Raw genomic sequence first — 26,974 nt, 5'->3', positions numbered from 1 at the left:
AGAATGGCGATATCTATTTTGTAAACCCGGTGGGACATCTTATTTCTTTTGGTCCTACAGCTGGACTTTTGAGTTAAATTTAGGGGTCTAATAAAATTAGATAAGGGGGGAAGGGGGGGATTATTCTCTACATTCCTTAAGTCGGACTAGAACTTTTCGGGCATCATGTTCACAGGAATACAGCAACTCACAATTAATTCGAAACTTTTGTCTTATGTTGTAGTGTTTGTTCTTCATGCATGCGTATAAGTGACCAATCGTCGGACAATAGGAATGGCCTACGGATATTGATTGAAGTTTCATGTAGTTTCATCTCTAAGGTTTCTGCAATAAGTAGTTTGTGATAGTTGTGTTGAATATTTATAATTTTTGTTTCATTACAGCTGAATGAATGTCTTTCATTTATTGCGTGGAACGAAAGTTCCGATGCATTTGAACGACCCGCCCGCACAGAAGCTTCGTGTTGTTTTGCTCGAAGCTGTGCCACTCCCATGGTAGATCCTACATAAACAGCGTCGCAATTTTTGCACGGGATGCTGTATACGAGGTCATGCTGTGATTCTAGAAATAAATAAAATTTCAAAAATTTTTCTCAAATATAATTTGAGAACTTGATACTAGTATGGCTGAGGTTAGCAATTTATAATAATTTTGACTAATGATTCATGAATTTTTTAAAATATTCTTTCAATGTTTCCATTACACACTGGAACAGTTTTTTGGTGCAAATATCATAGCACGTACCGAGTAGTGAAAAGGAATAGTAAGTTATCTTTTTTGTGTTTAACTAAGAAATTTTTACTTTTTTGCAAGGATATAACTAATTCAACACTGTGATCATTACGGTATAGCATAATACATATAACTGCATTTAGGAATTATTAGCTTAGTGTAGTGTTGTCAATTAATCAATTAAATTTATTAATCTCATTAATTTCCACTGTTAAAATTAAATTACATTTAAACAGAAATCATGCCCCCGACTAGAGCAACAAGGCAACAGGTGCAAAGTAGAGGGGTGCAGTGGCTCGGGAGGGGGAGACTGAAGGGGGTGATTCTACAATGCATTACAGCCTAAAAAAAATGTTTTTTTTGGAACAGGACATGATGTAGCCAAGGAGGATGTCTTTGTGTGTGCAGAGAGTGTGAAAAAAATTAGGCACCAACAAGCATTCTGATAGACGTCTATGAAGGTTTGAAGAGTACATGCTCTCAAAAGAATTAAAATGAAGGGCACATTAAGCTCTCAGTTGCCGAACTCAATGCTAGAGCTCACTCTTGTGCATCAGACGACATAGTGGCAATCTTCAAGACAGAATGCACTGGTCTCCCAGGAGCAATTTCTCAGTGAATCTATTATCAGGGAAATATGCAAGAAGGATAGGCTGAATAGGACTGGGGCATGTTAATAGCTGCCAATCAATATCTGCCAGTGGCAAAAGTAGATGACATTGTAGAGCAGATATATTTTAAAGGCACAAAAGGTGATACAGCTGCACATGTTGATGCTAATGATATTAAAAGTAAGAGATCTGACGACTTACTAACAAATACATGGATGTTGGCAAAATGTTGCGAGTTATGGGTGAATTTGAAAGTGTATAAAATTCTGCCCAGACATGATAGGAGAGAGTATATGTTGACAGCCTTGTCAATCAATTTGGCCCTGGACAAGGCTCGTGGTGTGGACTTTCTCAGCGTGATCTGTACTTGTTAAACAGTAGAGACTGTTTTTACAGAGGTGGGATACACTTGAATAGAAGGGGTGCAAGAATATTCGCTGATGCTAACGAGGCAATGATAGGTGGGTCAGAAAATCGGTAGCTTTGGGTGGAGGATACACAGACTAATAGTTTAACTAGAGCTGCAGGCAGATGTGAAAGTGATTCTTGTCCTATTACTATTGGTACATGTAGCAGCCTGGAAAGCAAGGTGTCTGGGATTTCAGTCCTAGCTGTAGGTCATCATAAAAAAAAAAAAAAAAAAAGAATACATGACCTGTGTTAGGGTAACTAAGAGTATGGACACATGCATGCATACTTCCATGTACACTAATGCAAGGAGCATTGTAAACAAATTTCAAGAATTTGAAATACTGATTAAGTCGCTGAATGCAGACATTGTAGGAACAGCTGAGATGTGGTGTCAATCAGACGTAAGTGATGCTGAATTTGAATACGGAGAGTACAATGTATATAGGAAGTACAGACAGGGCAAAGAAGTGGAGGGGTTATGCTCTTAGTTAAGAATATTAATTCTAAGGCAGTGCATCCAGTTGACATGGGTGATGAGTACATCACTGAGTCAATTTGGTGAGATAGAAGCACTGGAAAAACAAAACTGAGAGTAGGAGTGTGTTATAGACCTAATGACTTTGATGAGTACAATGAACAATTGTGCAGAGAAATAGAGTGGGTCAGTAAATCAGAATGTCTTGTAATGGGGGATTTTAACTTTCCAGATATTGATGGAACTTGTGGGTTGTCACTTGCAAGCTACCAAGACTTTTGTGGATTTATTGAAGGACTGTTTACTACAGCAACATGTTAGAGAGACAACAAGAGGAAGCAATACACTTCATCTGGTTATCAGCTGTTATTGTTATTTTGGATTTTAGGAGCATTAGCAACTAAGGCCATATTGCTTCGGGGATATGCTGTGATCATTCCCTGACCTTTCCGCATCCTCCCTATTTGGTGGATCATGGGCTCAAACCCCGGTCTAATCAAGAAGCGTGTGCTACACACTGTTGCTTCTGCCCACCTGGCTACGGAGGTACCATATAGCAGTTATCAGCAGTGATCATTCATGCATTAAGAATCTGCAGGTAAAAGACGACATAGGTGAAAGACCCAATGGGTGGCAACAGTTACAGTGTAGCAATGTGGAATTTAATTAAAAACATAACTACTGTCAAGGGTAGATGGAAAGGCTTCTGCTTTCTTAAGGTGACTACAGAGGTCTCAGAGAGATTTTATATTGTGTGCAACTGATGATGATGTTACCAACAGCATATTCTAAATGAGAAGTATTCAGGGAAGTAATCAAAGAAGCTACTAGGCTTTTCATACCAACAAAAAATTACTGTTCAAGGCTTAGAACTAAATGGATGTCAGATGAACTATCAAGACATGTGGCAGAGAAGAGAAGTCCAAGGGATGCATATAAATTGTCCGGTGATACAAAAGCCTAGGGTAGATATAAATTAGTCTGTAATCAAGTCACAGAGGAGGTTAGGCAAGTTAAAGCAGATTATGGGAAGTCTCTGGCAAAGAATGCCAGAGTTTATCAAACTCTAATAAGGAACTAAATAACCTTGTGATAACTAAATAGAAAGTGGAGGAGAAACTGTTAAGGATGGACATAAAAAAGGCACGTGATGCAGATGGAATGTATCCAATTATATTACGGAAGGCAGTAAAAGAGATAAGCCAAACCTTGGTTACAATTATGCGACAATCCCTGGATTTGGAGGAAGTCCTTAATAACATAGGGATCTCCTACGTTATTAGGACCCTCTCTATTAGCAGAGTTCCCAAGTTTTCAGTGCTAGGTCCATTTTTTTTCCCAATATTTATCAATGATATTCATGAGGGTATATCAGGTGTAATGTCTAAGTTTGCAGATAATAACAGTAATAGAGTCATGTGATGCAAGAAAACAAGTGTATGAATCAGCTTAAAAAAAAAAAAAAAAAAAAAAAAAAACAATTTCACACATCCATTCCCCTCTCAAAGTTTGTCAAATTCCTCCTTGACAAACTTGAATTTATTTAAGCTTTCAACTTCCACAACGAAAACTGTCTTTCTTCAATTTGATTTATGCCCCCTCAGGTTCGTAATCTGAGCAAGAGGAAGAATCGAATCAGAATTGAGACTGCTCAACCCATTCAAGGCCTTATACACCGCAATCAGATCACTTTGCAGGTGCCTAGTCTCCATACACTGCAATTTAACTCAAGCCTTTCTTGGTAAGTCTACCCCTTCATTCCGCTCACCAATCTTGTTGCCCTTCTCTGTACTCGCTTAAGCAACTCTATATCCTTCCTAAAATGAGGCCTCCAACAAGTAGCAGTCCAATGTATATCATTGATAATATCCCATGACCTGCTCTGGCCACCTGTCGGCACCACTCAGAAAACTTCATATCTGATTGCACAATAACTCCCAGTCTTTATTATTTTCTAACACCCTAAGTGTAGTACCACTGAGTTGGTACGTTACTCTGGGGTTACTTCTACCCATATGCAGTACTTTGCATTTGTCAATGTTAAACTTCAACTGCCACTTCTCAGCCCATCTGACCAACGTTTCTAGATCCTGTTGCAGTTACACCCTGCCATTACTGTCATTAACAACTCCACCAACCTTTGTATAATCTGCAAAATTCAATATAAAGCAAAATTCAATATTAAGCCTGATATATGAGTACCTATATCAATATCATTGATAAATATACAAAACAACAGTGGGCCAAACACTAAGGGACTCCACTAATAACATTAATCCACAAAGAGCAGCGTCCATTGATTACCACTCTCTGTCTTTTCCCACTCAACCACCCTTTTATCCATTGTAACAACTTATCCTTAATACCATACTGCTCCAATATATATGCAGTAGTCTTTCATGTGCAACAGTGTGAAAAGCTTTCCTGAAATCCAAGAACAGTGGATTGCGGTTATTTGGACCACCTGTTAATCGGGGCAGCCGTTTATTTGGGGCAAATCTTAAAAAACAGAACCCAATCAAGATAATAGCCAGGGTTTACTTCGCTTATTTGGGACACCATGCCTTTTAATCGGGAGAGGAGACTGCAGCACTGAAGATTACCTTACGATTGTCTCCGAACATACCACATGGATTTCTGGAGGTCACAACCATAAAACAATAAAAACAATTAGCAGTCACCCGTTTATTGGGCTTTTCTGTTAGTGCAATCTATCATAAACAGATAGTACACTCGATCTTAATGAATTTGCGATAATACCGACAGCTGGAATTCTGAGGGTTATTATGGTGAAATGTGTTTACACTTCCATGGAATCTTTAATCATATAAAAAAATTAATTTTCAGAATCTTCTCTTCATTCCTATTTTTAAAGCTTTGTAACTTGTTACTCTGTTCTCACTTGCACGTATCATGTTACTTGCAATTTGTGTGTGCTGTGTTCTTTGTTATTGATTGCTTATCTTTTTACTATTTTAAATTTTAACCCCCATCCATAAATGTCAGTGAACAGAAATGTCAACTAGTTAGTATGTACATATTACAGTATGTATTAATTATTCCGATTATCATGTATATTGTTCTGATTTCCACATATCATTTAATTTTTTAATTGGTAAGGTAATAAAGGGAAAATTTGTGCTTAATATGTCTTTACTTTTATAGCCTGTGGATAATATTTCTCCTATTTTCACTAATTACAAACGCTGTTTAATATAATTAAAATTCAATTCACAAACGTGATCACAATGCCCGGCACTTACTACACATTGTAGTGAATGGTACTTTACTATGGTGAGTCCATTGTAACATGATTTTATTGTACAGTGAACCAATTGTAAAGTGGGGATCCATTGTATTTTTAACTATTTACGTGAAACTTCGGATAATTGGGGCAGCCACTTAATCAGGCCAAAATGCACTAGTCCCGATGTGTCCCAAATAACTGGAATCGATTGTATATGATATCAAAATTATTTTTTGCATCCAGTTCCTTTGTAACCACATCACAGTATCCAATCAAATTTGTCACAAAAGACTTTCCCTTAACAAACCCATTTTGTCTGAATTATTACTGCAGTCGTGTGTCTGTGTGTCTGCGTGTTATGATTGTTCATTTGCGCTTTAGCTGTTATGACTATAGTGCACCTATGCAGTCTTGTCTAGGTGATCCTGCACTGCATCTTTAATCAGTGACCATTATTTTCCCCAGAACAGAAGTTAAACTAACTGGTCTGTAATTATTCGTGTCACCCTTCAATCCCCCTTGTGAATTGCACATCTACAGTACGTGGGGACTTCCCCTGAGTCCAAGGATGCCCTCATAATTATGGCCAACAGTTTGCTTACTTCCTTTGTCACCTCCTTTAATATAACTGGATAGATCCCATCCACCCCAGGTGTCTTTCTTATATTTAACTTCAACAATTTCTCCTCCACTTTGCTCTCAGTTATTACAAAATCATTAAGCACCCCGTTACAGTTTGATAAACTTCCAATACAAATATGATACAAAGGTTGGCAGGGAGGTTAATGACAGTCATCAGGGTGAGATACTGCAACAAGTTTTAGGAAAATTGGGTTGATGGGCTGATAAATTGCAATTGAAGTTTAACATTGAAAAATGAAAGGTACTGCATATGGGTAGCAATAACCCCAGAATAACTTATCAACTATGTGGTACTACACTCAGAATAGTGGAGAATGAAAAAGAGCTTGGATTAATTGTGCAGCCAGACATAAAATTCTCTGAGCAGTGCAGACATGCTTCCAAGACAATTCATGGTGTTTTGTCAATGATATACAGAAACTTTGCATTGATAAGGAAATAGTCATTCCTTTGTATAAGGCCATGGTTAGGCCACATATTGAGTACAGGAACTCCCCAACTTACGCAAGGGTGCGTTCCGCAGAATGCTACGTAAGTCGGGGAATTTCCCCCCAGCACTCGCAACTGTGTTCGCTGAATTGATTGAATCAAAAAAGAAATGTTCAACTAACATGTAAATAGAACTATTTATTGTATTTATTCAATTTTTTATCTCATGTGCAGAAAAAATTACAAACGCGTGCAATTTTAAAAATTTCAAAATTATAAAATTACAAAAAAAGAGGAGACAGGCAGAACGTCAGCAAGTTTTACCTCTTGAGCATCATTGCTAGAATCGATGTCTTCAGCTGATAAATACGCCACTGTGGAGGTTGAGGGCTGTGAGGATTTAAAAGGGGGTCGGCCACTCAACCCTACGAAAGAACATACTAATGGATGACTGGACAGTGGGTTTTTTCTTTTCATCGTAGATTTCTTTGTAGCAAGCAAGCATATCATTCACCCCCTCTGTTAACTTGTAAGAATCGCTTGCTGTCAGGACCCATCTTCTCAAACCTCGCTATTGCCGATGCAATTTCACGAAATGCCATTGCCATCTCTCTCTGGCAATGAACAGTCTCAGTTGCTCATTTGTTTCATCTTGGGCTTCATCAGCATTTTCTTCTTTCACTACTGCTGCCTGCAAGTCAATATGTTATTTGTTAGATAATTGCTTCTCTTCTTCCTCTATTAACTCCTCCACGTCTTTGGCATCAACCTCCAAGTGAAGTAGCTCTGCAACCTTTACAATCTTATCTGTAACGTCTTCATATGATTCTTTTTCAAATACTCCGTAGCCTTTTACATACCATGGGCATATTTTCTTCCAATGAGCCATTTAAACAACCTTTAGTAATTTCCACCCAGGCCTTATTAATGTTTAAGATGGTGTGGTAAATACTGTAAGATTTCCAAAAGTCTCTCAACATAAAATTTTTCTCATCGTCTACTGCAGACAATGCCTGAGAAAATGTTGTGAGTAAATAGTATGCTTTTAAATTCAAAATAACACCCTGATCCATAGGTTGGATGAGTGAAGTCGTGTTTGGCAGTAGAAATATAACTCTCACGTTCGAATTGAAATCATCTAGATGCATAGAATGTCCAGGAACATTATCTAATAGAAGCAAAATCATGAAAGTAATGTCGTTGTCTTTACAATATTTTTCAACCTCAAGAATGAAGCAGCATTTAAACCAATCCTCAAAGAGAGATATTGTTATCCATGCTCTCTGGTTCGATCAGAAATGCATGGGTAGGGTGGGTTTATTGATGCCTTAAATGCACGAGGATTTCCAGAATGGTACACAAGCAGTGATTTTAATCTGTAATCTCTCGCTGCATTAGTCCCAAACAAAAGCATGGGCCTATCTTTTGATGCCTTGAAACCTGGCTGTTATGTTTTTTGGTTTTTAGGAGCATTAGCAACTAAGGCCATATTGCTCCAGGATATGCGGTGGTCATTCCCTGACTTTTCCGCATCCTGTATTTGGTGGTGACGGGCTCAAAGCCCGGTCTAATCAAGAAGCGTGTGCTACACACTGCTGCTCCTTCCCACCTGGCTACGGAGGCACCTTGAAACCTGGCATTGTATCTTCCTCTTTGACAATGTATGTTTGATCCGGCATTTTTTTCCAACACAGAGCAGTCTCGTCAATGTTAAAAATTTGCTGCGTTGAATAGCTGCCTACATCAATAATTTTTTCCAACACATCACAAAATTTCTCTGGTGACTTCACCGCATACTTTAATGCTGTGGAAACCAGCGCGATGCTTGAACCTATTAAACCACTCATTGCTTGCCACGAACTTGGGTTGGGTTTCGCTGTACTTAACCTTAATAACTTTATAAATACTTGTTGCTTTTGCTTGAATGGTCATTACACTCAGGGGGACTTGCTTCTGAATCTGATTTTCCATCCATTGAAGAAGAGACTTCTAAGCAATAGATGACAAACTTTATCCTGCTTCGTACTTGTTAATCATTTTCATCTTCATTTCTAAATGAATTTTGTTTCCTTTCCTGGCACTACCATCACTTGCATTTTTCTTCGGTCGCTTTCCCTTCATCATTGTAATACGTAAATAGGAATAAAGAGAAGTTTCAGAAAATTTGTTTTATTTATATGATTGAAGATTTCAGTGAAAGTGAAATCATTATCAATTTTTATACGATTGAAGATTTCAGTGAAAGTGATTTCGTTTCACCATAATAGCATAAAAACCCACACATTTGCAGTTATCGGTATTATCATAATTGCAATAAGATCGAGTTTACTACCCGTTTATAATTAGATGCACTAACAGAAAAGCCCAATAAATCGGAAAGTACAAATCAATTTTATTGTTTTTTGGTCGTGACCTCCAGAAACGTGCTTTAGTAAAATATCACAAAGGTGCTCAAAACTGATTCTTATAACATATGATAACGATGAAAGGGTAGTGCAATTTCCATTATAAATATGACCTTTTAGAGAGATAAATAGCTTAGTAATATAGCAAAATTTTCAACTTCTAAGGACTTGGAATGAATTACAAAAATAAAAAAATGAAAATGTGTTATTGGGTTCACATTACCTCCATTTATTCCAATGGGACACAGAATACGTTTCCACGAATTTTTTTAAGTTAGCATCAGCAGGCAAAAACTTACATAAAGTCGAATTTCCATAAGTCGATGAAGGGAACAAAAGACTGCTCTTACCTTGAAAGGCTTCAGTTCTAATCTGAATGAGCTGTTTAAGGCCTTGAACAGATTGAGTAAGTTAAATGTTAATAGCATTCTTCCTCTTGTTGTGACTACATGACTGAGGGGGGGGGGGGTCATGCATTCACATTGAGGAAGGGTGGTTACAGGATAGATGTGTGGAAGTTTAACTTCAGGCAGCAGGTGGTTGATTATTGGAACAGGCTTCTGCTATTGTGGAAGTGGATGAATTGAATAAATTTAAGGAAGAACTAGACAAATTCTTGGAGGGTATGGATGGGTGAACTGTTTTTTTTTTTTTTTTTTCTTGGCTGATGCTACATAAACTTGCTTTCTTGCATCATTTCCATTACAACTACTACTACTATTTCCAACTCGCAATTCTATCCCACCTTTTATTCAATAATGTAAGCTGTGACTTCAGAGCATCTTGCTAGGGTGTTGTAACATTATTGGAATAATCTTCCTCATACTTTTATGGAGTTTGGTAGTTTTTCTAAATTTATGGAAGGATTGGACAAATACTGAAAGAAACAGGTAAAAGAAATGTCAGGTGATACTGGTTAATCTCCTTGTTTTTTTAAGGACACATTAGCATACATACACAACACACCTACTGTCTTTCACCATATCAATCCATCTACCTGCATGTAATAACTTGTCTCCTAGTAAATGGATTGTCATAGAAGTTTTATATGTGTGCCCCTTTTAAAAAGATTTGTCAAGCTATGCTAAATTTCATTTAAATTGAACCAATACAAATCTGCAAAATTATTTTATTATTATTTTCTATGTTCCACATATAATAACTCACTCCCAGTAGATGAATTTTCAAGAAATTTTATATTTAGACCCTTTATAAATATTTTTTGAGCAATCCCAAATTTTGCTAAAATTATACCAACAGAATGCCAACAATTATTATTCTATTTGTCTATCCATCTGCATGTAATAACTTGACTCCTAGTGGATGGAGTAGACATGAAATTTTGCTATTTCACTCTTTTAGAATGATTTGTGAAGCCATCCCAAATTTCATTGAAATCAGACCAATAGAAATCTAGCAATTATTTCTTTTTTCATACATATCAACACAGGCTACCCACATACTGAATAATGTATCTGAAGCACTGGATATTGTTTGTTGTCCTGTGGTTGGAGGAATGAGGGCATCAGGACAATGTAGAAGGTGCACAGAAATGAAATGTTCTCAGTTTGCACATAAAAGTTGTTGGTTTTTGCTCTTTTTTTGTTATAAATCATTAATTATTACTATCTGTTAATGCACCTGACGTGAAATGCACTCCATATATTAAATAAGTTTTTTTTTTAACTAATGCTACATAAATTTGCTTCCTTGCATCATTTTTCCAATGCTACATCAATCTGAGATGTGTACATAAATGCAGTTAATGTGCTCTAACTGAAATATTTCACTACTTACCACAAATGCGGGCACAAACTCCATCTAGAGCATCAATTTCTTTCATCAAATGGCCTTTTCCAATTCCCCCAAACGATGGATTACATGACATTTCACCTGCAGAAAAGTTTCATATTAGAAGGAAAATTAATCTTCATATTAGCAGTTAACTATTTACAAATAAAATTTTAAAGTAATAATAAAATATTTCAAGAGCATAATATTAATGCTGGTAGAAAATACTTTACTTTTCTGACCTTAGGTTGGAAACCACAGTAGCTTAATTTATATGTAGATATACATTTAATTACAACTATATGTTCTGAGATCTGTTTTAGTGCTTTCTATTATGTCATAATAAGTATCGGGGCAATATGGCCTTAGTTGCTAATGCTCCTAAAAAAAAACAACAAAACATAATACGTATAAAATTTATTAAAAATTTAACTTACATATCACAGTCATATAGCAAGCCACTGAAGCTGGCATTCTGCTTAAGTCATCATACAGAAACCACTCAAAGACCTGCAATAATTGGCTGGATATAATTAGCTACTTAAGTCCTGATCCGAACAGACAATTACAGTATGCTATAAAAAGAGGGAACCAGTTTCAGACTACTTCAGAAAGAGTTGCACAAAATGACATTTTTTTTTTCCTCTTGCTCAACAGAAGAAAAGCTGCTACTGATCTTTGATCTAGCAGCAGTGCTGGATGACCTTCAAAGTCCAGCAAATAGAAATAAAAGTGGCTTTAGGCCTCTTCAGGAATCAATTCTTCAAGAAAGACATCAGTATTTGATCTTTGTTTGTAATGGGGGAAAAAATAATGTTCTAATTCTTTGCTTGAAGAGAGACCAAGAAGGAGGATAGTCATCCTGTGCAGTTCATGTTGAAATCTCTAGAAAAGCTGGACTAAGTTATCCATACCACTACAAAAACTTTTCTTCTCCTTTGGGAAGTATGTTATATTTATAACAGAATCTGGTGTTTCTCTGTTATGCTATGAAAGATAATATCACTTCTTTACATATTCAGCAACTAGGTGTCCACCAAATGTTCTACTGACTTGGACTTCAGTTTAGGTTAGTAGAATATTCAGTGGTAAATTTGTCGGTGTAATAAACACTGCACATATAGTGTAGTGTTTACCACACTGACAAGAATTATACAGTCAATCCTATAAAGATTTCTGGAGTTCGTGGTAGGGAAGAAGCCTCAAGATCTGTTTTAGCTTACTGTTACCCATGTACAATAATCTTAAACTGCGTTTTATGTCATTGAAATTTACTCACCAGGAATGGGATAGTATGCAAAGAAAAAAAGAGGGGATGCAATGCTGGCCCCTCTAGCTTTCATCCCCATTCACCTGTGAGAAAGGATATGTGTTGACTTGTACTTATCAGTTTAGAGACCTAAGACAACCTTTCCTCCAGCAAAGCTAGATAAACCCCAGCAATGGCATGTGCAAAATTAAAAAAACAAAGAAACAAAATTAAAATGGCTATCAGAGTAATGTAAATATGAATTTTAATATTCCTTTTGTATATTTGACTTTTGATCTGCAATCCTGATTTTGTTGGAATTCAAGAAATAAGAAATAGTAGTATTGGCAAATGATGCAAGAAAGCAAGCTTACATAACATCAGCCAAAAAACACACACACACACACACACACACACACACACACACACACACACACACACACACACACACACACACACACACACACACACTTCATCCATCCTTATCCTCCAAGAATTTGCTTTGTTCTTCCTTAAATTTATTCAGACCATTCACTTCCACAACAACAGATGAAAGCCTATTCCAACCATCAACCACTTGCTGGCTGAAGGCAAGCTTTGCATATTTATCCTGCAGCCATCCTTCCTGAACTTAAATGTATGCCCCCTCATTTGTGTGGTCTCAGCAAGAAGAATGCCATTCACGCTCAGCAAGGCTGGGTTACTCAATCCACTCAAGGCCTTAAACACCTTAATCAGATCATCCAAAGATGACTAGTCTACAGATGCCTGTAATTTCTGGGAATGAGACTATAGATATGAAGTAGTAGACTTCTTGAACTCCTGCAAACAGGTAAGTTTTCTTAGTAATTTTATTATCATATTGTTGATTAATTAACATATTAATTTGGGTTTTAGAAATACATTTAATAGGCTTAGTAGTGTTTGTTAGCTTATTTTTTAAACTTAACTAGTGATTTTATAAGTTACGACTCGCTACTCATACTGCTATTGCATTGGTGTTTTCATGTGAATATCATCAGTGCAGAACAATAATATGTTTTAATTGTAATAAATAAGTAGTTTGAAAGTTTCAATCACTTTTTGGGCATATATCATTTGCATTTAGCTAAGGATAAAACTAATTTAACATTGTGATCGTTACGGTATAGCATAAATTGATAGCATATATCTCGAACTTGATAGCGTAAGGTATAACTTAAAATTAGATAGCTTAATACATATCACTGCATTAACTTAGTATAGTATTGAATAATGAAGTATAGTATAGTCAATCAATTAAATTTATTAACTTATTAATTTTCATTGTTAATTAAATCATATTTAAATGGAAATCATGCCACACACTAGAGCAGTAAAGCAATGTGCACAAAGTAGTGGGAGTTCTGTGGCTCAGAGGAAAACTGAAGGGTGTGATTCTCTAACACATCACAGCCTAAAAAATGTGCAACCTGTGAAAGGTTTGCAGACCTTCTGGAAAAGGACATGATCTAGCCAAGAAGGATGTCTTTGTGTGTGTGTGCTAGGTGCAGAGAGTGTCAAGAAATTAGGAGCCAACTCAGCATTCTGATGGATGTCTCTGAGAGTTTGAAGAGTAAGGTAAATGCCCTCAAAGGAATTAAAATGGGGGGGCGCCATCAAGCTCTCAGCTGCCCATCTCAAAGCCAGAGTTCAATTCTTGTGCACAAGGCAACATGGCAGCAATCTTCAGGGCAAAATGCGCTGGTACCACAGGAGCTAGTTACTGTCGGTGACTCTATTGTCAGGGAGAAGGGAAATATATTGTAGTAGTAGCAGTAGTAGTAGTAGTGGCATGTGATGCAAGAAAGCAAATGTATGAGCTTATGCAGCATCAGCCAAAAAAAAAAAAAAAAATCACACCATTCCCTCCAAATGCCTGTCCAGTTCCTCCTTAAATTTATTCAACCTATCAACTTCCACAACAACAGATGGAAGTTTGTTCCAGCAATTAACCACCCGCTGGCTAAAGGCAAATTTCCGCACATCTATTCTACATCTGTCCTTTCTAAATTTGAATTTATGCACCCTTAGGTTCGTAATCTGAACAAGTGGAAGGATCCCATCAGAATTCAGCGTGCTGAACCCATTCAAGGCCTTATACACCTCAATCAGATCACTGCGCAGGTGCCTAGTCTCCAGCCACTGCAATTTGCAGAACTTAAGCCTCTCTTGATAAGAGGATCCCTTCATTCCCCTCACCAATCTTATTGCCCTTCTCTGTACACGCTCAAGTAAATCTACATCCTTCCTAAAATGAGGTCTCCAGACCTGTACGCAGTACTCAAGGCGTGGCCTGACCATTGCCTTATACAGAGGGATAATCACCTCCTTTTCCATGCTAGCAAAATTCCTATATATCATTGACAAAACCCCATGACCTGCCCTGGCAGCCTGTCTGCATTGCTCAGAAAACTTCATATCTGACTTCATTTCTCCGGGTACGTTTCTCCGGGGTTACTTCTACCCATATGCAGTACTTTGCATTTGTCAAGGTTAAACTTCAGTTGCCACTTCTTAGCCCATCTGCCCAAATTATCTAGATCCTGTTGCAGTAGCACACTGCCATTACTGTCATTAACAACCCTGCAAACTTCACCACTAAGCCTGATATACCTTCATCAATATCATTGATAAATATACAAAACAACAGTGGACCCAACACCGAACCCTGTGGGACTCCACTAATAACATTAGTCCACAAAGAGCAGCACCCATTGATTATCACCCTCTATCTTCTCGCACTTAACCATCCTTTTATCCATTGTAGCAACTTACCCTTAAAACCATTCTGCTCCAATTTGTACTATAGTCTTCCATGCGCACAAAAGCTTTCCTGAAATCCAAATATATGATATCAAAATTATTTTTTGCATCCAGTTCCTTTGTAACCACATCATAATATCCTATCAAATTTGTCAGACAAGACTTTCCCTTAACAAACCCATGCTGTGTCTGAATTATTGCTGCAGTCTTGTCTAGATGATCCTGCAATGAAAGATGCATATCTTTAACCAGCGACTCCATTATTTTACCCGGAACAGAAGTTAAACTAACTGGTCTGTAATTACTCGTGTCACCCTTCGATCCCCCTTTGTGAATTGGGGATACATTTGCACATCTCCAGTTCGTGGGAACCTCCCCTGAGTCCAAGGATGCTCTCATAATTATGGCTAAGGGTTTGCTTAGTTCCTTTGCCGCCTCCTTTAATATAACTGGATAGATCACATCCACCCCAGGTGCTTTTCTTACGTTTAACTTCAACAGTTTCTCTTCCACTTTGCTCTCAGTTATTACAAAATCATTAAGTATCCTGCTACAATTTGATAACCTTCTGCCATTTTCAAACCTTAATAATTCCTCATGTGCGCATCATGTAGATGCAAAATACTCATTCAGTTTGTTTGCTATCTGAGCAGGATCATCAACAGTCGAACCATCGATGTCAAGTGGACCAATCAGATTCATCCCCTTCCTTTTAGAGTTTATATAAGTAAAGAAATCCTTGCTGTTTTTCTTAGCATCTTTTGCCAAGGATTTCTCGTAATCTGCCTTCACCTACCTAACCTCCTTTGTGACCTGATTACAGATTAACTTATATCTGCCATAGGCTTCTGTGCAAAAAGTAATGGTAGAATAGCCCTAGGGTATGTCTGACAGGGTGCAAAAGTTGATGACATAGAGCAGATATCATCTTTAAAGGCACAAAGGGAGATATAGTTGTACAAGCTGGCACTAATGAGATAATTAAGAGTACAAGATCTATGGACATACTTAACCAGTACTGGTCAATGTTGAAAAAAAAGTCGCAAGTTAGGGTTAAATTTGAAAGAATCTGCAATTCTGCCAAGACATGATAGGAGAAAGTATATGATGAGAGCCTTAGCAATAAAATCGGTCATGGAGAAATTGTGCAAGGCTCATAGGATAGAATTTTTCTCACCATGGTACGTGTTTGTTAACAGCAGAAATTGTTTCTACAGGGATGGGATACACTTAAATAGAAAGGGTGCAAGAATATTTTCTGATGCTATTGATGCAGTGTGAGGCGAGTCGGAAAACTGCTAGTTTGGGGAGGTTCACAGACTAATAGATTAACAGTAGCCTGAGGTAGAGGAGAAAGTGATTCTTGCACTGTTTCTATTGGAATGACCAGCAGCCTGGAAAGCGAGGTGTTTGGGATTTCAAGGACTGCTGGGAGTCATCATGGAACAAGTAATACATGCACTGTGTTAGAGTAACAAAGAGTAAGAATAGGTGCATATATACCAACGCTAGGAGTATAGTAAATATATTCGATGAATTTGAGGTGCTGGCCAAGACATCAAAGGCAGATATTGTTGAGATATCAGAGACATGGTGTCACACAGATATAAGGTATGCACAACAGGAATCTGGGGAGTACAATGTGTACAGAAAGGATAGACATTGCTGTGTTAGGGTGACAAAGAGTAAGAATAGGTGCATATATACCAACGCTAGGAGTATAGTAAATATATTCGATGAATTTGAGGTGCTGGTCAAGACATCAAAGGCAGATATTGTTGAGATATCAGAAATGTAGTCACACAGATATAAGGTATGCACAATAGGAATCTGGGGAGTACAATGTGTACAGAAAGGATAGATAAGATAGAAAGGGAGAAGGGTTCATGCTGTTAGTTAAGAAACACAAAATATAAGGAGGTGCATCCAGTTGACATAGTCAACTGGATGCACTTCCTTGCAGTCAATTGAATCAGTTCAGTGTGACATTAGTACTGGGAAAGCAAACATGAGAGTATGTATTACAGGCCCAATTACTCTGATGAGTACAATGAATAACTGGACAGAGAAAGGGTGGGCCAGTAAATGAGATTGTCTTATAATAGGGGACTTGAACTTCCCAGATATAGTGGAACTTGTGGGTTGGTCATTCGTACACTAGCAAGAATTTTGTGGATTTATTGAATGATTGTTTTCTACAGCAGCACGTTCAAGAGGAAATCAGAGGGAGTAATACTCTTGATCTTATTATCAGCAGTGATTATTCATGCATTAAGAATCTGAAGATAAAGGAGCCACTATGTGGCAGTGATCACAGTGTACTGATGTGGGATTTACTCAAAGATGTAACTACCATTGAGGTAAAGGGAAGGTTTTTGCTTTCATAAAGGTGACTACAGTGGTCTCAAACAGTTTTTAAATTCTATACAGTGGGACCAACAGATGATGTTACCAACAGCAAATTCTAAATGGGAAGCACTCAAGGAATTAAACTTGGAAGCTATTAGGCTTTTCATAACAACTAAGAAATACTATTCAAGGTTTAGGCCAAAATGGATGTCAGCTGAACTAATGAGGCTCATGGCAGACAAGAAAAATGCATAGGATGCATATAAATCATCAGGAGACACAGATGCCTTTGGTAGATATAAGAGTCTGTAATAAAGTCACAAAGGAGGTTAGGCAAGCAAAAGCAGATGAGAAATTTTTGACAATGGATGCAAAAAAAAATAGCAGACTTCTTTGAAAACTCCAGAAGGAAGGGGATAAGACAGGCACCTGGGATGGAAGGGATCAATCCAGTTATATTAAGGGAGGCAGCAAAGTAAGTACGCAAACCTTTAGCCATAATTATCAGAGCATCCTTGGATTCAGGGGAGGTCCCCACAGACTGGAGAAGTGTGAATGCATCCCCAATTCACAAAGGAGAATCAAAGGGCGACATTGCTAATTACAGACCTGTTCATTTAACTTCTGTTCCTAGGAAAATAATGGAGTCAGTGATTAATGAAGTAATGCAAGATCATCTAGACAAGCCTACAGTTACAGTTCAGACACAACATGGATTTGTTAAGGATAAATCTTGTCTGATCAGTTTGATTGGATACTATGATGTGGTCACAAAGGAACTGGATACAAAAAATAATTTTGATATCATATACTTGGGTTTCAGGAAAGTTTTTGATACTGTTGCACATGGAACACTACTGCACAAATTGAGCAGTATGGCATTAAGGGCAAGTTGCTGCTATGGATAAAGGATGGTTGACTGGGAGAAGACAGAGTGATAATCAATGGATGCTGCTCTTCTTGAACTAATGTCATTAGTGGAGTCCCGCAGGGTTTGGTGTTCAGCCTAGTGTTGTTTTGTATATTCAATGATATTGATGAAGGTATATCAGGCTTAATGTTGAAGTTTGCAGATGATATAAAGGTTGCAGGGTTGTTAATGACAATAATGACAGTATGTTACCTCAACAGGATCTAGAAAAGTTAGGCAGATGGGCTGAGAAGTGGAAACTGAATTTTAACATTGACAAACAAAGAACTGCATATGAGTGCAGTAATGTACCAACTGTGTGGTATTACACTCAGGTTAGTGGAGAATGAAAAAGGCCTGGAGGAAATTGTGCAGTTATGTATGAGATTTTCTGAACAGTTCAGACAGGCTGCCAGGACAGCTAATGGAGTTTTGTCAATGATATACAGGAATTTTTGGTTTTTAGGAGCATTAGCAACTAAGGCCATATTGCTCCGGGGATATGCGATGGTCATTCCCTGACCTTTCCGCATTCTCCGTATTTGGTGGTGACGGGCTCGAACCCGGGTCTAATCAAGAAGCGTGTGCTACGCACTACTGCTCCTTCCCACCTGGCTAGGGAGATGCCTAGGATAAGGAGGTGATTATCCCTTTGTATAAGGCAATGGTCACGCCACAGCACACAACGTGTGTTGTTCTCTGTACGCAATGTGTGTGTGCAGGTGTATCCAGATCTGCACACCTTGAATACAGAGAAGGACAAAGATTGGTGAGGAGAACAAATGGGTGCTCTTACCAAGAAAGGCTTCAGTCTTGCAAATTGCAGTATCTAGAAAAATTGCAGCCTATGCATTAACACTAATTAACACAAATTGCAGCCTATGCATTAACACTAATTAACACAAATTGCAGCCTATGCATTAACACTAATCTCCAAGTCTGGAAAAATTCTATCCAGACAGGATTGACTATGGGTGCAGAGGGAGAGAGGGAATTATTCAAATAAAACTATTAAAAAAAAAAAAAAATTATATTTTGAAAATAGTTCAAACTACTCACCAATAGTTTCAAGTTTATGAGTGAGCAATACTGTTTTACATCCCATTCTGGCAGCAGCAGCTGCTGCTTCTGTTCCAGCATGTCCTCCTCCAACTACTATGACATCATAGACATTATTACTATGAATTAATCTCTGACTGCCTATTTTTTGAAAAACTTTACATATAATCCATGGAAATTTTACCAAACTGCAGGCCATTTGAAATATCTCTGAAAACAAAAAAGGAATAAAATGAAAAAATTAAATATATTTAAAATTCATAATGAAAATACATTAACAGTAAAATTACCAAAATATGGCAATCGGTAACTTGTTGAATTGAAATAATAAAATAATAAAAGGAAACTTCAGATCCTTATAAATATTAAGTTCACATTCTATCAAGTTATTGAATCATCTTTATAATGCAGCATGCAGAGAGGTCTCAGCTTGCATATTGTGCTCTGATGTTAGCACTAGCAGAGCATACGAAGCAAGCTTATATATCATTATATAAGGCTAACGTTAGACCACACTTGGAATGAAATGGGCAAAGGGGCGTCCATATGAGGAAAGACTTCAAATATGTAAGTTATAGAGCTTGGAAACTAGGCACCTTAGAGGAGACTTGATTGAGGTGTTTAAGGCTCTGCGAGGCATAAGCAAAATGAATAAGGATGAAAATTTTCACAGTTATATATGATTCTAGAACTAGGGGCCATAATTGCAAGTTACAAAGTATTTGATTATTTTCTGCAGGCTACAGAGTTTCCCCTATCCGCCGCTGAAGAGTAATTTATTTACAAGTTGTGGTTTAGCAAAACATCTTCTGATCCAGCATCTTCACAGGAATGATTACAAACAATAAGTCTATTGCCTGAGACCAATGTAGTATAGCCACACATTTGACCATACTGTATATCCATAGCACTTGCAACTCAGTTATTACAATTTGTTGAAGGCACCAATTTCTATATTAACCTTCACAACTTATACAACTATACAGATAGTTAGGACCTACCAGTTCGGTTACAATGAGGTCCGATATATATCTTACAATTTATACAATTTAAGATTTACAATTTATGTACCTTATTACGGGCTGAAGTCCCAGGACACCGTCCACCCAAAAGTGATCCAGGCACATCGATTTATATATTCTAAATGCTAATATTGCCTTCCGGCAATAAATACAAATAGATTACCTCATCAGAGGTCCTGTAACAATACGATTAATACCAAGGAGGCAACTATATACAGTGGTAGTACACTTATTGCGTAACTATTCTCAGTCGGCAAGTCCTTTCCTTCTGCAGAAAGCCTTGTCTGCAAAGTTAGCCAGTGCCTGATAATTTTCTTTACATCTAAAAACTTGAAGTTATTTACATCGTAAACTTCGGTCAATGCCTGAAGTTCAAATCGAATGTCTAGATAATATCGAAATTCTAAGATTATATGTTGGACTGTCTCCTCTGAGCCACATTTACAAAGAGGAGATGCAGCCAAACCCAGAGTAAATAACTTTGAGGTTAGGCTGCCATGCCCGGATAGAAGGAAAGTTAGGTGAAGACCCGGGTTAAACCAGGGCCAATGTTTTTGTCAAATTCAGCAACTTGAGGTATAAAAATTGTAGTAATTCTTCCAGTGTTGGCATTAGTCCATTCGTTTTGCCATTCCTGGAGGAACTGGTTTCTTAATCTAGTGTGTCTTCTTTCACTGACACGTCCAGGTTAACAGAAAACTTGTTGAACTGTGCTGCAGTACCCTTTCTTCTACAATACTGAAAGTAATTGTACAGAACTTCGTATTTAATTGGTAGTTTACCGTTGATTACCTGTAGTTGAGACATTGAAATTGTGCGACAAGCTCTTGAAGTTGCAATCAGGAAGAAGCGCTGGGCTTGAGTCAAGATTTTTTCTGCCGTGACTCTGCGTATACTGGGGAACCAAGCGCCTGCAGCATAACAGACAATAGGAATAAATATACATTTGTAGTACAGCTTGAGAGTGGAGAGTTTCAGACCCTAAGAACCTTTGGTAATTCTGATTATTTTGCCTGTCAAAGTCTTGATTTTACTTAGTTAGTTACAGGGGGGGTTGTTTAGATTGGATTACAGGAAGTTTTATTTTAGCCAGCAAGTTATAAATTACTGGAATAAGTTACCTACATGGGTGGCAGAGGCTGACAGTCTGGGGAAATTCAAAGGTCAGCTGGATAATTACTAAAGGGAGGAGGGAAATGCATATGTTGTCCATTTCCTTTTTTATTATTAATTTTTATTTATTTTTTTTTAATTTTCTTCTTATTATTATTAATTTGTTTTTATTCTTATTATTATTAATTTGTTTTTATTCTTATTATTTTATTTTATGTATTTTTTATTTTATTTTATTTTTTTGGCTGGTGCAGCATGAGCCATAGGCTTCCTTGCACCCATTATTAGTACTAATACTATACAGCATCAGACAAAAAAAAAAAAAAAAAACTTCCCATTTCACACACCCATAGCCAAGTGGGTGTGTGAAACCCCGGTCTAATCAAGAAGCGTGTGAAACAACACACGCTTCTTGATTAGACCGGGTTTCAAGCCCATGACCACCGCATATCCCGGGAGCAATATGGCCTTAGTTGCTAATGCTCCTAAAAAAAAAAAAAAAAAATTTCACACACCCATTTCTTCCAAAAGTTTGTTCACTTCTTCCTTGAATTTATTTATGCTATCAACTTCCACAATGACAGATAGAAGTTTATTCCAACAATCAACTTCCACAATGACAGATAGAAGTTTATTCCAGCAATCAACTACCTGCTGGCTAAAGGCAAATTACCATACATCTATTCTACAACTGTCTTTCCTCAATTTGAGTTTGTCACCTCCGTAGCCAGGTGGGCAGAAGCAGCAGTGTTGTAGCACAGGGTTCGAGCCCATGACCAACAAATACAGAGGATGCGGAAAGGCCAGGGAATGGCCTTTCCACATCCACTGTATTTGTTGGCCTTAGTTGCTAATGCTCCTAAAAACCAAATAACAACAACAACAATTTGGGTTTATGCCACCTCAGGTTTGTAATCTGAGCAAGAGGAAGTATCCCACCAGCATTGAGCCAGCTCAAACCATTCAAGGCATTATACACCTCAATCAGATCACGTTACAAGTGCCTAGTCTCTGGACACTGCAATTTGCAGAACTTAAGCCTTTCTTGGTAAGAGCACCCCTTTGTTCCCCTCACCAGTCTTGTGGCCCTTCTCTGTACTGGTTCTAGCCACTTTACATCCTTCCTAAAATGAGGCCTCCAGACATATACACAATACTCAAGGTGTGGCCTGACCATTGCCTTATACACAGGGATAATCACCTGCTATAAAAATTCCTGTATATCATTGACAAGACCCAATTACCTGCTCTTGCAGCCTGTCTGCACTGCTCAGAAAACTTCATATCTGACTAATGTTATTAGAGCAAATATTATTTCAGTGAGAGGGAGCAGAGATTCCCCATGAGTTATGTCAATTTCACAGCCTGCAAACCTGTAATCTGAAGAATCGCTTAACATTGTCACTGCTACCTTTTTGACCTGGGATTGAATCAATCTGTACTAGGGAAGGCAGAGACATTTTTGGACTTTCTTCTTGCTATGGCTGAAATAATCAGTCTGCTAGCAAAGATTGCTTGACAAAAATATCTTGTTTTCTTCCATCAAAACGGAAGAAAATGATTCTAAAGTCAAGTGGTTGCTCCTCGAAGGGTAATTCCCAGAAAACGTCATGAGTTAGGGATAAATTTGGCGATTCCCTTCTCTCTCTCTCTCTCTCTCTCTCTCTCTCTCTCTCTCTCTCTCTCTCTCTCTCTCTGGGTAACTGAGGAAATATTTTTGGCTGGTGCAGCAAAAGCCTCAGGCTTCCTTGCACCACATTGCTAATGATGATAATAATAATAATAATAATTTCAAAAAATCTTTTGATACTGTTGCACACAGAAGACTGCTTTATAAATTGGCGCAGTTTGGCATTAAGGTCAAGCTGATGCAATGGATAAAGGGATGGTTGAGTTGGAGATGGCATGGTAATAAATGGACACTGCTCTACATGGACTAATGTTATTAGCAGAATCCCCCAGAGTTCGGTGCTGGGTCCATTGTTGTTTTGTGTATTTATCAATGATATCGATGAAAGTATATCAGGCTTAATGTCCAAGTTAGCAGATGTACAAAGGTTGGCAGGGTTGTTAATAACAGTATGCTACTGCAGCAGGATCTAGAAAAGTTAGGCAGGTGGGCTGAGAAGTGACAAATGAAGTTTAACATTAACAAATGCAAAGTACTGCATATAGGTAGCAGTAACCCAAGAGAAATGTACCAACGGTGTGGTACTACACTCAGGGAGGTGGAGAATGAAAAGACCTGGGGGTAATTGTGCAGTCAGACATGAAGTTCTCTGAGCAGTGTAGGCAGGCTGCCAGAGCAGATCATGGTGTCAATGATATATAGGAATTTTGCTAGCAGAGACAAGGAGGTGATTATCCCCTTTTATAAGGCAATGGTCAGGCCACACCTTGAGTACCACGTACAGGTCTAAAGGCCTCATTTAAGGAAGGATATAGAGTTGCTTAAGCGAGTACAGAGAAGAGCAACAAGATTGGTGAGGGGAATGAAGGGGTTGAGTTAGGCTTGAGTTAAATTGCAGCATTTGGAGACTAGGCACCTGTGAAGTGATCTGATAGTAATTATGGCATGTGATGCAAGAAAGCAAGTGTATGAGCTTATGTAGCATCAGCCAAAAAAAAAAAAAAATTCTCACAATCATTCCCTCTAAATGTTTATCCAGTTCCTCCTTAAATTTATTTAACCTATCAACTTCCACGACAGATGGAAGGTTCCAGCAATTAACCACCCGCTGGCTAAAGGCAAATTTCCGCACATCTATTCTAGAGCCGTCTTTCTCAATTTGAATTTATGCCCCCTTAGGTTCGTAATCTGAACAAGTGGAAGAATCCCATCAGAATTCAGCGTGCTGAACCCATTCCAAGCCTTATACACCTCAATCAGATCACCTCACAGGTGCCTAGTCTCCAGCCGCTGCAATTTATACAACTTAAGCTTCTCTTGGTAAGAGGATCCCTTCATTCCACTCACCAATCTTGTTGCCCTTCTCTGTACATGCTCAAGCAAATCTACATCCTTCCTAAAATGAGGCTTCCAGACCTGTATGCAGTACTCAAGGCACGGCCTAACCATTGCCTTATACAGAGGGACAATGATTGCTGGAACAGACTTCCATCTGTTGCTGTGGAAGTTGATAGCCTAAATAAATTTAAGGCTGAACTAGACAAACATCTGGAGTGACTGGATGGGTGAAATGGGAAGGGATTTTTTTTTTTTTTTTTTTTTTGGCTGATGCTATATAAGCTTGCTTTCTTGCATCATATTCCTCAACTAATGCTAATGAAACAACTATTGCATTTGATAATGTCTGTGTTGTAGTTAAAAATACATATAGAACAAAAACTGTGCAAACAACATTGGATTCTTTCTTTTAATTACATTAATTTATTAAAAAGTTAATGATTTTTATGTCTCCTTTTATATTAAAATTGTAATTGTTTTTACTATGATACTAAAATATTGTATATATCAAAATATATACTAAAATATTTTCATTTCTGTTAATTGCTTTTCACTTAGTTTATCTTGCAAACAAAACAAAATCTTTCAAAATTGTGTTATTGCTATTACTGTATAGTTAGATGAGGCTTTTGTTTTTATTATATTTTATTATTACAAAACGTAAAAATTTAGGTCCCTTGAACTTTGTATTGAAGAGGATTCATCTGTAGTAATAATATAAATGCACTAACTAATGTGAGTTTTAATTTTACATAGTTAAAGGCTTACTGCCCTAAAATATTAGGAAAAATTAGACAATATGGTTAGAGAAGATACAGTGGGGTGCTAATTTTTTTTTTTTTTTTTTTTTTTTTGTTGATTATAAGTTTCATTCCTTTCATTATTTGCTGGTACTAATAATAACAGTAATAACTGGATTATGAACTGTAAGACATAGATCTTACAAATATAATGGCAAATATTAAGTTTGAATATGATAAATGTTAACATTTGGAAATACTGGATTCAGAAATAAGAGGTTATAGATGTGTAAATTGAATAGCAGTCAAATGAAAGAGAAGTAACAAGTACTATAAATGCAGATACAGTATGTGGAAAAAGAGTAAACTGAGAGTAAACAAAGACAGTGGCCTGTACTAGGGAAGGAGTGGTCATTTGCGAACAGGTGAGAAAGGTTTACTAGAAGCAGAACAATGGGACAGTGAAATATGGGTGATTAAGAAACCTTTGATATAGGCAGCATCTGGGCATAAGTCCCAATGGGCTGGCATTTGTTTCAGAAAAGCCCAAGCCTCCGTGGCAGCCTTTTTTTGGTAAGTTGATGACATTTTGCAAATGTGAAAACACGAAAATAGCTATCTTTGGAGACAATCGGCAAACATAAAAGGTTTATGCTGCCCTGTGAAATAAACAAGAAAATTACAGGAAAAAGGCTTGGTTTGAACACAGGAGAAAAGGGTTATGGTAATTTTTTTAACAAATAGGAAAGAGAGGATGGTTAAGTGAATTCTTTGGATTAGTAGAGTCCTGTGGGAGGAGGTTCAAACGATGGAGAAAAAGTTGGGGGTCTTCAGTGTGGAATTGAAGGAAGAGAGGGTGGCTGAAAAAGTGATAGTAGAGACAGAGTGGAAAAAGTCGGAAAGTGCAGAAATGTAGGGAGTAAATTGTTAAGAGTAGCAAAGAAAATGGAAGGCTAAGTACAATAAGCAAAGAGTTATGACAGATGGCTGAGTGAACCAGGAAAGGTAACGACCTCTTTGAGAAAAATACATCTGAGAGATCCGTAGTAAAGGAGGAGTTGTGTCAAAGCAGGAAGTCCAGAAGATCAAGTTATTAAAACTAAGGCGAAAAAATTTATCATTTTCTAGATTAGACTAGCAAGAAAAGTAACATGGCTTCGGCGAACATGAGGCATGCAACCCTAAACGTGCTTCTCGCGTATGTTGTTGCATACAACACACGCGACGCATTAAAAAATGCATCGTGTAAACATATCTTTCTAGGACCACAGGATCTGACAAGGGCACACACTTACACATTGAAGCCTTTCGTATAAAATTTGATTTTAAAATTTACCTTTCTCTCAATGAGGCAACTTTGTTGTTTCACCTTAAAAGCTTTATAAGTAGCATAATGAGCCGGGGTATATGAAGAATTCTTGAAATCTTTTGAAAGTCATTACATAGTACTTACATGTATAGTTAAAATTCGATTTGTTTTATTTGTAAATTTAAAGATATAATCAGTTCGGTTGCGTGTAGAATTGAAAAATAATTTTCAGACACCTCACGCTAGTTTCTTGTCATAACATACCCACCATAGAATAGTAATACTGCGGTATAGATCCTTACACAAATTACTGGACGTTAGAGAAGAAGAATTACACGACCACGTCGTACAACTCTAAGCTGTATGAGAAGTACCACAGCACAGAGTGGTAACATAACTTATGTGAGATTACTCTGTGCACAAAGTAGTAATATACCGTGTCAACTCTCATAAATCATAGGTCATATTGTTAATTCCGGCTACATGTTAAAACGCAATAGAAAGTGGCGCCACCAATTTCGGACTATTGCCCAACACAAAAAAAGCCAATGTAATAAAAGACGGAAGAATAACGAAATCACAGAGTAGGATAGTATATATATCGGCAAACTTAAATTATTGATTAACCCCGGCTTGTAGCCGTGAAGGATTATGAAAGATAACCCCTCATGTGCGTTTTGTATGCAATAAAGAGTTCTTCTTTTTCTTCTTCTTCTATTATGATAGTT

At 37.5% G+C, this 26,974-nt stretch overlaps 1 protein-coding gene across 4 annotated transcripts in view; it reads right to left on the bottom strand.

The window, feature by feature from the left end:
- LOC150085171 (5-taurinomethyluridine-[tRNA] synthase subunit MTO1, mitochondrial) overlaps window positions 1–26,667 on the bottom strand; it is a 421,026-nt gene extending 394,359 nt beyond the window's left edge. For 2 of the 4 annotated variants that reach the window (XM_090373907.1, XM_090373910.1), the window contains exons 1-3: window positions 26,515–26,667; window positions 19,095–19,304; window positions 10,750–10,845 (exon numbers count right to left, since the gene is read on the bottom strand). In XM_090373907.1, coding sequence (XP_090230033.1) covers window positions 10,750–10,845; window positions 19,095–19,293 — 295 coding nt within the window. In that variant the 5' untranslated portion in view covers window positions 19,294–19,304; window positions 26,515–26,667. Of the gene's footprint in view, window positions 1–10,749; window positions 10,846–19,094; window positions 19,305–26,273 lie in introns of all 4 variants that reach the window. The other 2 variants (XM_090373908.1, XM_090373909.1) reach the window with 2 other exon arrangements.
- Between the last annotated feature and the right edge of the window lie 307 nt (window positions 26,668–26,974).

The sequence above is a fragment of the Mastigoproctus giganteus genome, chromosome 5 (assembly GCF_048544385.1).
Source record: "Mastigoproctus giganteus isolate SK-2022 chromosome 5, ASM4854438v1, whole genome shotgun sequence".
Classification (NCBI taxonomy): Eukaryota; Metazoa; Arthropoda; class Arachnida; order Uropygi; family Thelyphonidae; genus Mastigoproctus; species Mastigoproctus giganteus.
The sequence above is the reverse complement of the archived record's forward strand: the minus strand, read 5'-3'. Positions and strand labels throughout refer to the sequence as shown.